The 11810-nt window shown below is 39.3% G+C and overlaps 1 protein-coding gene across 1 annotated transcript; it reads left to right on the forward strand.

Annotated features, from left to right (window-relative positions):
• The first annotated feature begins 503 nt into the window (after positions 1–503).
• LOC140992422 (uncharacterized) lies at positions 504–11567 on the forward strand. Its single transcript, XM_073462724.1, has 13 exons — positions 504–612; positions 757–860; positions 983–1255; positions 1403–1496; positions 1651–1718; positions 1822–2040; positions 2149–2208; positions 2308–2448; positions 2759–2839; positions 2940–3719; positions 3774–5159; positions 6036–6139; positions 6194–11567. Exons 1-13 carry the CDS (start codon positions 504–506, stop codon positions 11565–11567), a joined length of 8793 nt encoding a protein of 2930 aa, XP_073318825.1.
• Positions 11568–11810: the final 243 nt, after the last annotated feature.

Here is an 11810-nt window from a genome sequence, read left to right on the forward strand (position 1 = left end):
TCACTCACACACACAAAGATGACTTTTCATGTTCATTTTCTGATGTTCTGTGAATGTAATCTCTGTTTTGATGTATTTTTTGATTTTCAGTGTTTATTGTTTGGATGTTCCTTGCAGTAATTGATGTTCATTGCTAGTTGGATACATTATTTACACCATTAAAAGGTGTTAAGTAGAAGTTGGTGCTGATTATGTTTGAATGATGTTTTTTGTAATGTTAATGTAAGAGCAGTTAAACCAGAATGGTCAAATTTTACCAGGAACACTAAACAAAGAGGTCGAGTTTAAGGGGCAATCAAACATAATACAAGAGTTATAGTAAACTATCAATATTTTAGTGTAGTATTTTTCTGTGTGTATGAATATTTCAAGTAACAATTTTATTTCTTCTTATTCCATCATTGCTTACTTGTTAAATGTGTGTTGACATGTATTTGTGTACTTATTGCAGGCTAAAGATGAGTTGTAATGTTAATATTAATCAATTGTTTACATGTTTTTAGATGCCACGGGGCAAGTCTTTTCGTCGTGCGGAGGCAGCCAAAAGACGCATGGCAGAACGGCGAACGGTCGACGTGGAACCGCAGCAGTCTGCTAATGTCTCTGACGCTGGTATGTACAATTTGTCCTTGTATGTGAATGGTGTACATATTTGCCTAGTGGCAAGGTGTGTTGCATTTACATGATTTCTGATGATGATTTGTAAGCTTTAATTAACTGTATCTTGGTGTCTTTTTTTTCTCTGTGTATTATTAGAGCACGGCACTGGTTACCGCAACCCTGTGCGAGCATGGCCAAAGTCGTCACTGACTGGACGACAGCACAAGTTGGTCATTCCGTGCCAACTCCCTGACGAGAAGGTATAATAATAATAATAATAATAATAATATTAATAATAATATTAATAATAATAAGAAGAAGAAGAAGAGGACTTGTAATAATTACTGAATTTCAATCAATAACACTCCAATCTTTTTTCCAGTTTGTTCTTCTTGTAGGAGATTCCCATCTGCGTGCTATCGCAGATGGCTTTGTCCCGATGCCAGAGGGCTCCCTCTCCTTTGGCATCATGTCCACGCCTGGGGGCTGTGCGAGGGAGCTGAGGACTGAGTTGCTGCATGCTGCTGTTCCTTTGTCTCCTGACGCAGTCCTGGTCTTGGCACCCAGCAACAACCTGACATCCAGCAGGACCATCGATGAGGCAGGGGCAGACTTCGCTAAGCTCCTGCACGCTGCCTGCGAGCGATGGTGTAACGTACGTTTTTGTCTATTGTATTGATTGATATATTACCATAGTAAATGTAGTTGTATGAACTGTTGCAGAATAATGTATGTTTATATTTTTAGTTATGGCATTTTCAGTAAAAATGTAATTGTTATTAACAACCAGTTTGGTCTACAGGTGTGTGTCGTGGACTTCCCACCTCGTTTGGTTGCTGAAGTCCTTCACCAAGACTTCATGCGTCAAGAGTTCCGCCGTGTGTCAGCACGTATGGGTAAGCTTTAAAACAGTAGTTTGACAACAGTTCCATGTACAATGCATCATTTGTTGTTAGGCAGACTGTTTGAATGAATATTATAATTTCCATAATTGTTCCTTTAAAATTTAATAGACATATTACAATAATGTATTTTGTTTTTCTTTTTTAGGTGTCAGGTACTTTCCTATTGCTGAGCATTTCCCCATGAACCGTCGTGAGCTGTGGAGCAGAGATGGTGTAAGTAGAACACCTAGTGTCATCTAAACTTTCTCTGTAGTTGAATGACAAGTTTATTGTAGATCCATATCATTTAATCTTTTCATTTTTGTTATTTTCACAGGTTCATCTCAGCGATAGTGACGGCATGCCCATTCTAGCCGGGCTGCTGTGGACGGCTGCGTTTGAACAACTGCAGCCTCCAACACCAAAGGTACAGGTTGCTCCCAGAACGTCGCCGCCTCGTAGGCAAGTCGTCCCCAAGGTGGTTGTCACGGGACAGGTCACCGTACCTCGTCCATCAAACCCCTCGGGGTGGACAACTGTTGGCAAGGGCGGGAAGGTAATTGTTTACACATTATAGTGCTGTGTTTGATGTAATATTTATCAGCTGACCTGTGTAATGGTTGACAGGGTGTTTAATACAAAATATCTTATTTTGTCTTTACAGAGGAGAGCACCTGAGGAACTTGAACAGTCCTTTGGTGCAGAGAGGATGGTTCAGCAGCAGGTATGTTATGATAAATGTGACATAGGCTGTTTTAGACACGATTGTTGATTAGATGATGGCGTTTTGACAAAGCATTCATTCTGTATATGTATTTTAAAGGTTGATGCAAGTGCACTACGCCAGTGCTTCATTGAGCCAAACCCTGTTTGGTTCAGCAGTTCTGTGTTGGTTGCGATGGATGCTGCTGTTCCGTCCCATTTTCCTACCCCTGATTCAACTGCTGTTCCACGAAGCTCAAAGGTATATTGCTACAAGTTGTATATCTTGGTTTGTTGAAGTCTTTTTAGTATCTCCTTTTTCCTGATACACTTACAACAACATGCAAAATTGCACAATATGGTCCACAATGGGTTTTGCTCAAATATGGCTTAATAAAGTGTATTTTGTTTTTCTTCCATTAGCGTCCAAAAGTGGAACATCGTCAGACTTCTGCGAGCCAGAAGGTTTGTCTTGATTTTGTTCAATATTTGAGTTATTAAGATTGCTTTTTTGTGCATGTCTGCAGTATTATGGCAATAATTGGATAATCATTGGAAAAAATCTTCTCTAGGTCTTGGCGAGAGCTTTGCCCGTGGTGAAACCCGTGCCACTGCCTGCAACTGCTCATGTGAAAGTGGACGCCAGTGGCGAGGTTAGTACAGTTTGTGCTAAATGTGTGTCTACTACCTTTTTATAATAGTAGTATAGTTTCTTTATCCAGATCATTTAATGGTGTTTTTGTTTTCTTTTAGGTTGCCACCGTTGCTTTTGCCAATGTTGTCGCTGCGCAGGGAGGGGACCTACAGCCTGTCGTCGATCTTGGTGTCTTGCCCACACCAAGATTCAACAAAGGTAATGGTGACGTTAACCCCATTTCTTGCAGGTGTGCAGAGACCTTGCAGTCTGTTATTCCTGGTAGTAATGTCAGAAGTGCACCTGTCACTTATGACATAAATACGTCCATGGCATGTGGTGTTGCAGCAGTTATGCAACATGTCATTTCTCCAGTGTGTACGTGGAAAGGGACAGATATTGATAGCATAAGTGTAGAAGGTGGCAAACTGGCCAGTTACATTGAAGCTAGGCAAAAGAGCGGCAGTGAACAGCAGTTGTGCAAGTTGATTCAACAGCACAACGTGTTTGGCAGGCAGTGGCAGGTAGCGATTCCTCCTCCAGCATGTAGTGATTTTAATTGGCTGGAGGAGGACACTTTGATGTACGAGAAGCTGCAAGAGCATTTGTTTAACCACGGCACGTGTCTGTTGAACCTCGAAGGTGCGGTTAGTGCCATTGTTCTTCATAACGAGTACTTTGTGGTTGTTGATTGTGGCACACGTGATGCATCTGGGATGGCATCAAGTATTGGCACGTCTGTGGCTGTCTTTAACACGTGCCTTAATGACTTGATGCTTCACATCAGTTGTTTGAAGAACTCTTTAGGTGCAAAGTGGTATGCCGTCTATGGCATTTCTGTCATGTTGTGTCCAGTACATGGCAACAGGGAGAGTGCTACATTGTTTGCAGGCGAGACTGTTGACGTCAGCGTTGCAGCAGAGCTTGAGGACATCATTTCGGTCAGGCCAGAGAGTGACGTAAGATCAATCAGGGGAAGTTTTCACCAAGGGGACGCTCGGTTCCAACACGGAGGGCTCCAGTGTATGGCTGTCAGTTTGGTAGCTTTAGCCAAACACAGCATCGATACTGTGTTTTTGTGGCAGTCTGGCGATCTGGATAAGGTTGTAGAGTTAGGGGACGAGCTCTACACGTCGTTGCGTGAAAGTAATTCCATCAGCGGGAGTTCTGAACTGCTGTGTGTTCCAGATTTGCCCAAAGAGTCCATTATTGATGGAGAGAAATTTCAGTTTGAGTATGGTGACTACGTTTCTGGTGATGTTGATGTTGTTGAGGGACAGCTTGTTGATGCAGGTGTGTACACCACTCTCAGGAATGGTTTGGGAAAGATGTTTAGCAAATATGACACATGCTTTCTGACTGTGAGTGGCACCACGTGTGGTATCATTGGTCGAGATGGGCAGTATGCCGTTGTTGATTCTCATGCACGCGATGCAGATGGCATGGTAGATGTTAACGGGTTTAGTGTTGTTGTTTATTTTAGTTGCCTTGATCGTGTGTTTGATCACATATGTAAATTTACGAGTGCAATGAACGCTCCAAAGCTGTTTGAGATTGCTGGTGTTTGTGTCACTCACAAAAGTCAAAGTGCAAATGAGGAAAGAAGAGAGGTTGAGTTTGTTTGTAGCTTACCTGTTCAGCCAGCACTTAGTGTGTCAACTGAACAGGTAACACTTGACAACAACAGTCAGAGAGGTGTGAAACGCAAGATTTCAGTGGGTAATCATGGATCGAAAAAGTGTAAAAGCAGGGACGTGAATGTGGTTAATTCAGACGTTGTATTTGTCAGTGATGTGATAAGTAAAAGTTTTGAGTTCAATCCGCTGCGTAGTCACGTTGCACAAGCTTTGTGCAAACAGTTGAACGTAGAGTCACAGAAACTTGATCTGGCATCAACAGAGGTTGGTGCATTAGGGGCTCCTTGTAAGAACGAGAAAATAGTTGGTGATGGTAATTGTTTCTTTAGAGCGGTTAGTCAAGCTGTGTGTGGCACAGAGAACAATCATAGAAAAATTAGATTAGCTGTGTTTAAGCAATTACGTGCCAATCCTCTAGCATATACTTTGCGTCCTGAGTATTCCTCAATGTCAGATTATCTGAGTAGATCAAGAATGCACTGTCTTGGTAGTTGGGCCACTGAAGTGGAGATTCAAGCAGCAGCAGATTGTTTAGGAGTAAATATTTTCACATTTTGTGGTGATCGCTGGCTTGAATACAGTTGCAAGAATAAGCAGTTGTCCAATCAGGCAGTGTATTTAGAGAATTGTAATGGTAACCATTATGAGACTGTTGTTTGTGTCATGCAGCCTCAGATGCAGACTTGTTATAGGTACTGCAAAGTGAGCGTGTCTCGTTTTGGACGGTACAATTTAAGACAGAAAAGTAGAGAGAGTAGCGTTTGTGCTGTGACTTCAAGTACAGTTATAGGTATAGGTTGTGTAGCTGAAGAAGTTATTAATATTGAAGACAATGTTATACAACAGCAGCATAGTACTGTGTCTACACAAGAGCCGACCACATTTACATTTAAACCAAGTCATATTAGTTCTTCTAAGTATTTGCAATGTAAAAAGAACTTAAAAAGAAAAATGGAATACAAGGAAAATGATTTGCATAGGGAGAAAATCAAGGAAATTGGTAAAGGGAAATATAAGACAAATGTTTTGCATAGGATGAATGTCATTGAAATCAAGAAAAGGAAATATAGGCAAAATGTAGTACATAAGCAGAAAGTTAAGGAGATGAGTAAAATGAAATATAAACAAAATGAAGTACATAAGGAGAAAGTTAAGGAGATGAGTAAAATGAAATATAAACAAAATGTAGTACATAAGGAGAAAGTTAAGGAGATGAGTAAAATGAAATATAGGCAAAATATTTTACATAAGCATAAAGTTAAGGGGATGAGTACAATGAAATATAGGCTAAATATTTTACATAAGCAGAAAGTTAAGGAGATGAGTAAAATGAAATATAGGCAAAATATTTTACATAAGCAGAAAGTTAAAGAGATGAGTAAAATGAAATATAGGCAAAATATTTTACATAAGCAGAAAGTTAAAGAGATGAGTAAAACGAAATATAGGATAAATGTATTATATAAGCATAAAGTTAAGGAGATGAGTAAAATAAAATATAGGCTAAATGTATTACATAAGCAGAAAGTTAAGGAGATGAGTAAAATGAAATATAGGCTAAATGTATTACATAAGCAGAAAGTTAAAGAGATGAGTAAAATGAAATATAGGCTAAATGTATTACATAAGCATAAAGTTAAGGAGATGAGCAAATTGAAATATAGGCAAAATGCAGTACATAAGCATAATGTTAAGGACATGAGTAAAAAGAAATACAGGGAAAGTGAAGTTCATAGGCAGCATGTAAAAGCCATGAGTACAAGTAAGTACCATGGAAGTGCTGAGCATAAGAAACGTGTTATATCAGGAAACAAATTGAAAAGGGAACAAAATAAAGAAAAGGCAGAGCAGTTTGATTATGTTACAGAACAGTTTTGGGATAAAGTTAAAGATGGCCCAGATTTTGTATGCTGTGTGTGCCACAGAGGGTTGTTTAAGAATCAGGTTTTGAAGTGTAAAAGAGATTACTATACTAAAAGGAAAGAAATAGGTTTAATTGCAGATGAATGTATTAGTGAAGAATATTTACATAAATGTCATCAGGAATGCATATTGCCGTGTAAATGGTTGGATACAGCTAAAGGAGAACTGTGGATTTGTAGCACGTGTCATTCTAAGATTAGTAAGGGTGTGGTGCCACCTGAATGTACACTGAACAATTTGGCTGTTTGTCCCATTCCACCACAATTGGCGTGTTTGAATAGTTTAGAGCAACATTTGATTGCGTTGCATATTTTGTTTATGAAGATGTTGGCGTTGCCTAAAGGTGGGCAAAATGGAGTACATGGACCTGTAACTTGTGTTCCTGCAAATATTGTGCAGACGAGCAATTTGCTGCCACGTACAGACATGGAAGGATCTTTGTTGCCAGTAAAGTTGAAGCGGAAGCTTACCTATAAAGGACATTATGAGTATCAGTTTGTTGATAGTATGCGTATAAGGCAGGCTTTGCAATATTTAAAACAGACAAATGTACATTATAAAGATGTAGAGTTTAATGAAGCATGGATAAACCAGTTCTGTAGGGAAAAGGATACTGATTGCAATTGTGATGGTGAAATATGTGCAGATGTTGGGGAAGATGAGCTTTTGCATGATAGACAACAACATTGCATGTTCCAGGACACTTGTCTTATGCCTGTAGATATTGGTCAGGAAACACTGGATCAATATTTTGATGATATATTGAATGTTGCTCCAGCAGAAGGTAACTCTCCTGTCAGGTTGTTGTCTGATCATACAAATGAAGCAAAATGCTTCCCGGTGTTGTTTCCTAATGGATTTGGTACATATCGTGATAGTAGACAACATCGTTTGACTTTGTCACGTTACTTTAATAACAGGATTTTACATGCTGATGGGAGATTTGCACAAAATGTTGAATATATCTTTTTTGCTCAGTACTTATCTGAGGTAGAACAGGTTGTGTCAAATGTATCGATAGCATTGCGGAAGGGTAAAGGAGGTGCTACATCTCAAAAAGTTAGCAAAAATTTATTGACTGATGAAGAATCTTTGAAGAAGTTGTTACAGTTTGATGATGGGTTTCGTTTTCTTAAACCCATTAGAGGTACCCCATCTTTTTGGCAGGGAGCCCAGCGCGATTTGATGGCTTGTGTTCGTCAGTTGGGTGTGCCCACCTGGTTTTGTTCATTTTCTTCAGCTGACATGCGGTGGAAAAATCTCCTCAATAGTATTTTGAAGCAGGCAGGTAGAACAGAGACAGCTGAACAGTTAGAATGGGCAGATAGGTGTCAACTTTTGCGCGGCAATCCGGTCACTGCAGCCACAATGTTTGATTTTCGCTGGCATTGTTTTTTGAGAGAGGTGCTCATGTCTCCATGTAATCCTATTGGCAAAATAAAGGATTATTTTTATAGGGTGGAATTCCAGCAGCGTGGATCACCACATGTTCACTGCCTCTTTTGGATAGAAAATGCCCCTATAATTGATAAAAACACAGATGAAGAGGTAGTTGAATTTATTGATCACTATGTGACATGTGAATTACCAGCACAGGATGAAACATTATTGGACATTGTTACATCTGTGCAACAACATTCAAAACGACATTCAAAATCTTGTAAAAAGAATAAAACTGTTTGTCGATTCAATTTTCCTAAGCCTCCGTCCGCAAAAACGTTTATTTCACGTCAAGTCACTGAAGAGGATGGCACAAAATCTTGTAAATGTAAGGTAGATGAAGAACAGAAATTGGACAGCTGTGCATGCAAAAATGAGGGGCAGAAAAAACCAGAGATCATGAAAAAAGAGATTGCAGTCGCCATTATGACAAAAATTAAAACAGCTCTTTCAGATGAGAATGCCAGTTTTGATAGTGTGCAACAGTTGTTTAGACATTTAGGACTAAATCAAAGTGTTTTTGAGGCTGCATACAATCGTGTTGGCAGGAAAACGCATGTTGTTTTGAAGAGGCAGGCGAACGAGGTTTGGATAAATCAGTATAGCAAACCGCTTTTAAAATGCTGGAATGCTAATATAGACATCCAATATGTCGTTGATGCCTATGCTTGTGTCGTGTACATTATTTCTTACATCTCCAAGGCAGAAAAGGAGATGGGGTTGTTGTTAGGAAATGCTCAGAGGGAAGCAGCTAAAGAGGGTAATACAAGCGCGAAAGATGCATTGAAAAATTTAGGAAGTGTGTATTTACACAACAGGGATGTTTGTGCTCAAGAGGCAGTGTATAGATTGACAAACATGCATCTTAAGGAGTGCTCTAGGAAAGTTGTGTTTGTGCCAATTGGGGAGAACATAGTTAGAATGAGTTTGCCTTTAAGTGTGTTAAAACAAAAGGCATCATCACATGATTTTAACAATGATGATATGTGGATGAGGAATACTGTTGACAGGTACAAGAACAGGCCAAAGGATAGTACATTTAATGACATGTGTTTGGCAACATTTGCATCAGAGTATCGTGTTTTGAGTAAAAATGAAAGATGTGTCAATAGGGTTAAACTAAACAATAATTGTGGTTTTGTTGTGAAAAGAACACGTACGCAGCCTGCCGTTGTTCGTTACGTGCGGTTTTCAGAGACTAAGAATCCGGAATTGTTTTATCAGAGCATTTTGCAGTTGTTCCTGCCATATTGTAAAGACAGGCAGCTCAAACCACCAGGGTTTGAGACGTTTGAGCAGTTCTATAGTCATGGTCGTGTGAGATTAGGTGATAAATCGCTACATTTAGTTAAAGCAGTTGTTGATCAGAACAGATGCAAATTTGAAAGAGATGCAGATGAGTTGGATGATATCCAAACTGGAATCAGTACTGACGGTGTTGTAGAAGATGCCTGGTGCGAGCTGTGCCCAGAGCAGGAGTTGGAGCGTTTAGAGTGTATAGAAGAACGTAGAGAGGTTGAGCAGATAGTGGACGAACATGTAGATAACATTCCAGATTTAGCAATAAACAATAAACATGTTGCACATTTAGAAAAAAGGAACAATGTCCTCTGCAGACATGACGGTTTGACTTTAGTTAGGTCTCTGAATGAGACACAGATGTGTATTTTTTATCAGATTAGGCAGTGGTGCTTAGATAGTGTAAATGGAGCAAAGCCAAATCCCATACATGTATTTATTACAGGCGGTGCGGGTACAGGTAAGAGCCATTTGATCAAGGCTCTACAGTACGAGGCAATGAGGTTGTTGTCGAGAGTGTGTCGCGATCCGGACGACATTTGCGTTCTACTAACAGCTCCTACAGGGATAGCGGCGCACAATATAAGTGCACCTACTATTCACAATGCATTTAGTATTGGTAAAGATGTACGCTTACCTTACACTCCATTGGGTGAGGAGAAGCTGAATTCTTTACGTGCTAAATATAGTAGCTTGCAGCTTTTGATAATAGATGAAATCTCCATGGTTGATCACAAACTATTGGCTTATATCCATGGAAGATTAAGACAAATTAAGCAATGTGGTGACTATTCCCCGTTTGGAAATGTTAGTGTAATTGCAGTTGGAGATTTTTATCAGTTGCCTCCGGTGAAAGGAAAAGCTTTGTATTTAGATGATGTAGGTGTTGATTTGTGGTCTCACTTGTTTAAGATAGCAGAATTGAAAACAATCGTTCGTCAGAAAGATCAGGTATTTGCAGAGTTGTTGAACAGAGTTAGAACTCGTTCAAAAGGTACCCCTATGTTGGATGGCGACATTGAAATATTACAACGTTGTGAAACCGGCAAAGACAGCTCAGCTTTACACATATTTCCCACAAATCGACAAGTAAATGAGCATAATGTACAGCAGTTGTTGAAGAGTTGTCCGGATTATGTTGAGATACAGGCTCAGGATTATGTGAACAGTAAGAAAACAGGCAAGCTTGAGTTGATAAGAGGACATCATTCCAGAGCATATGACACATGTCTGGATGAAACACTGCTTTTAGGGAAAGATGCCCGTGTAATGCTGTTTAAGAATTTAGATGTAGCGGACGGTCTAGTTAATGGGGTGTGTGGCACTGTCACACACATAGCTTATCCAGAGAATGACAGAACAAGGTTTCCTCAGACAGTGTATGTTAAATTTGATGACGCTAGGGTAGGCGTACAGAAGAGGAAACGCTGTGCATTTGCCTCTGCAGTAGAAATGGGTTCCACGGCCATTGGACCTGAAGAGGATAGGGTAACTACAAAGGGTGGAATGCGTAGGCAATTTCCACTGAAGCTTGCCTGGGCTTGTACAGTACATAAAGTACAAGGCTTAACAGTAGATGAAGCAGTAGTGTCGCTTGAAAGAATTTTTGCAGCTGGACAGGCGTATGTAGCTTTGAGTCGGGTTAGAAATTTGTCAGGGTTAGTGATTAGGGATTTTAAGGAGAAAGCCATCTATTGTAAGGAGACAATTAAAGATGCAATTGAAAACATGCCCCCCTTCATGGTCAACAATATTACAAGGCACAAATTCAATACGCAGACCTTTACTGTGTTTTTGATGAACGTGCAGAATTTGACGCAACATGTATCTGATTTGGCATTGTGTACACAGCATTTGCAGCTTAACTGTATTGCTATTACAGAAACATGGCTGCCTGCAGTTTCGTCACTTGAAACTGTAAAGATGGACGGATATGTTTTTCATAATCAGCCAAGGAATTTGTCCTACAGTAGCAGCAACCCAATATTGACAGAAATTCAAGGCCAACAACATGGTGGAGTTGGCGTTTATAGTGCAGACAATTTGGCATGTAATGTTCTCCAGGTACCAAATGTAAATTTAGAATGTTTGGTTTACCACTGCACTAAATACAACATATTGATGGCAGTAGTTTACAGACCACCATCTTATCCCATGACTCTGTTTAAACAAAATTTAAGCAAATTACTGGATTGGCTGAATCCAAAAAGTGACACAATTGTTGTCATGGGAGATTTCAATGACGACATTTTGAAAACATCATCAATCTCCAAATTTATGGCAAACAAAGGGTTCGTTCAATTTGTGAAACAAGCGACAACAGAAAACGGCACACTAATTGATCATGTGTATGTGAAAACAACACATCATATTGTTGAATCATTAGTGGTGCCAACTTATTTCAGTGACCATGAGGGGATCATGTGTTCTTTGACATCTAGGACATAGAAGAATAGTTAAGGACAACACCAAGAAATTTTTGTTTACTTTTTAGGAGATTTGTTTAATTCTATATTGTATTAAATATATTAAAAAAAACAACAAAAACAAGACATGAAAAATAAAAAAAAGTTCTTTGATATGTTTAGTTATTTATATGTGCATGTTTCCTTATGAATTTTGTGTAAATATATAGTGTGTGTTCAATATAAAAAAAAATACAAAATAACAAAAATATATTAAAAAACTAAA

This window comes from Pagrus major, chromosome 24 (genome assembly GCF_040436345.1).
Source record: "Pagrus major chromosome 24, Pma_NU_1.0".
Lineage (NCBI taxonomy): Eukaryota > Metazoa > Chordata > Actinopteri > Spariformes > Sparidae > Pagrus > Pagrus major.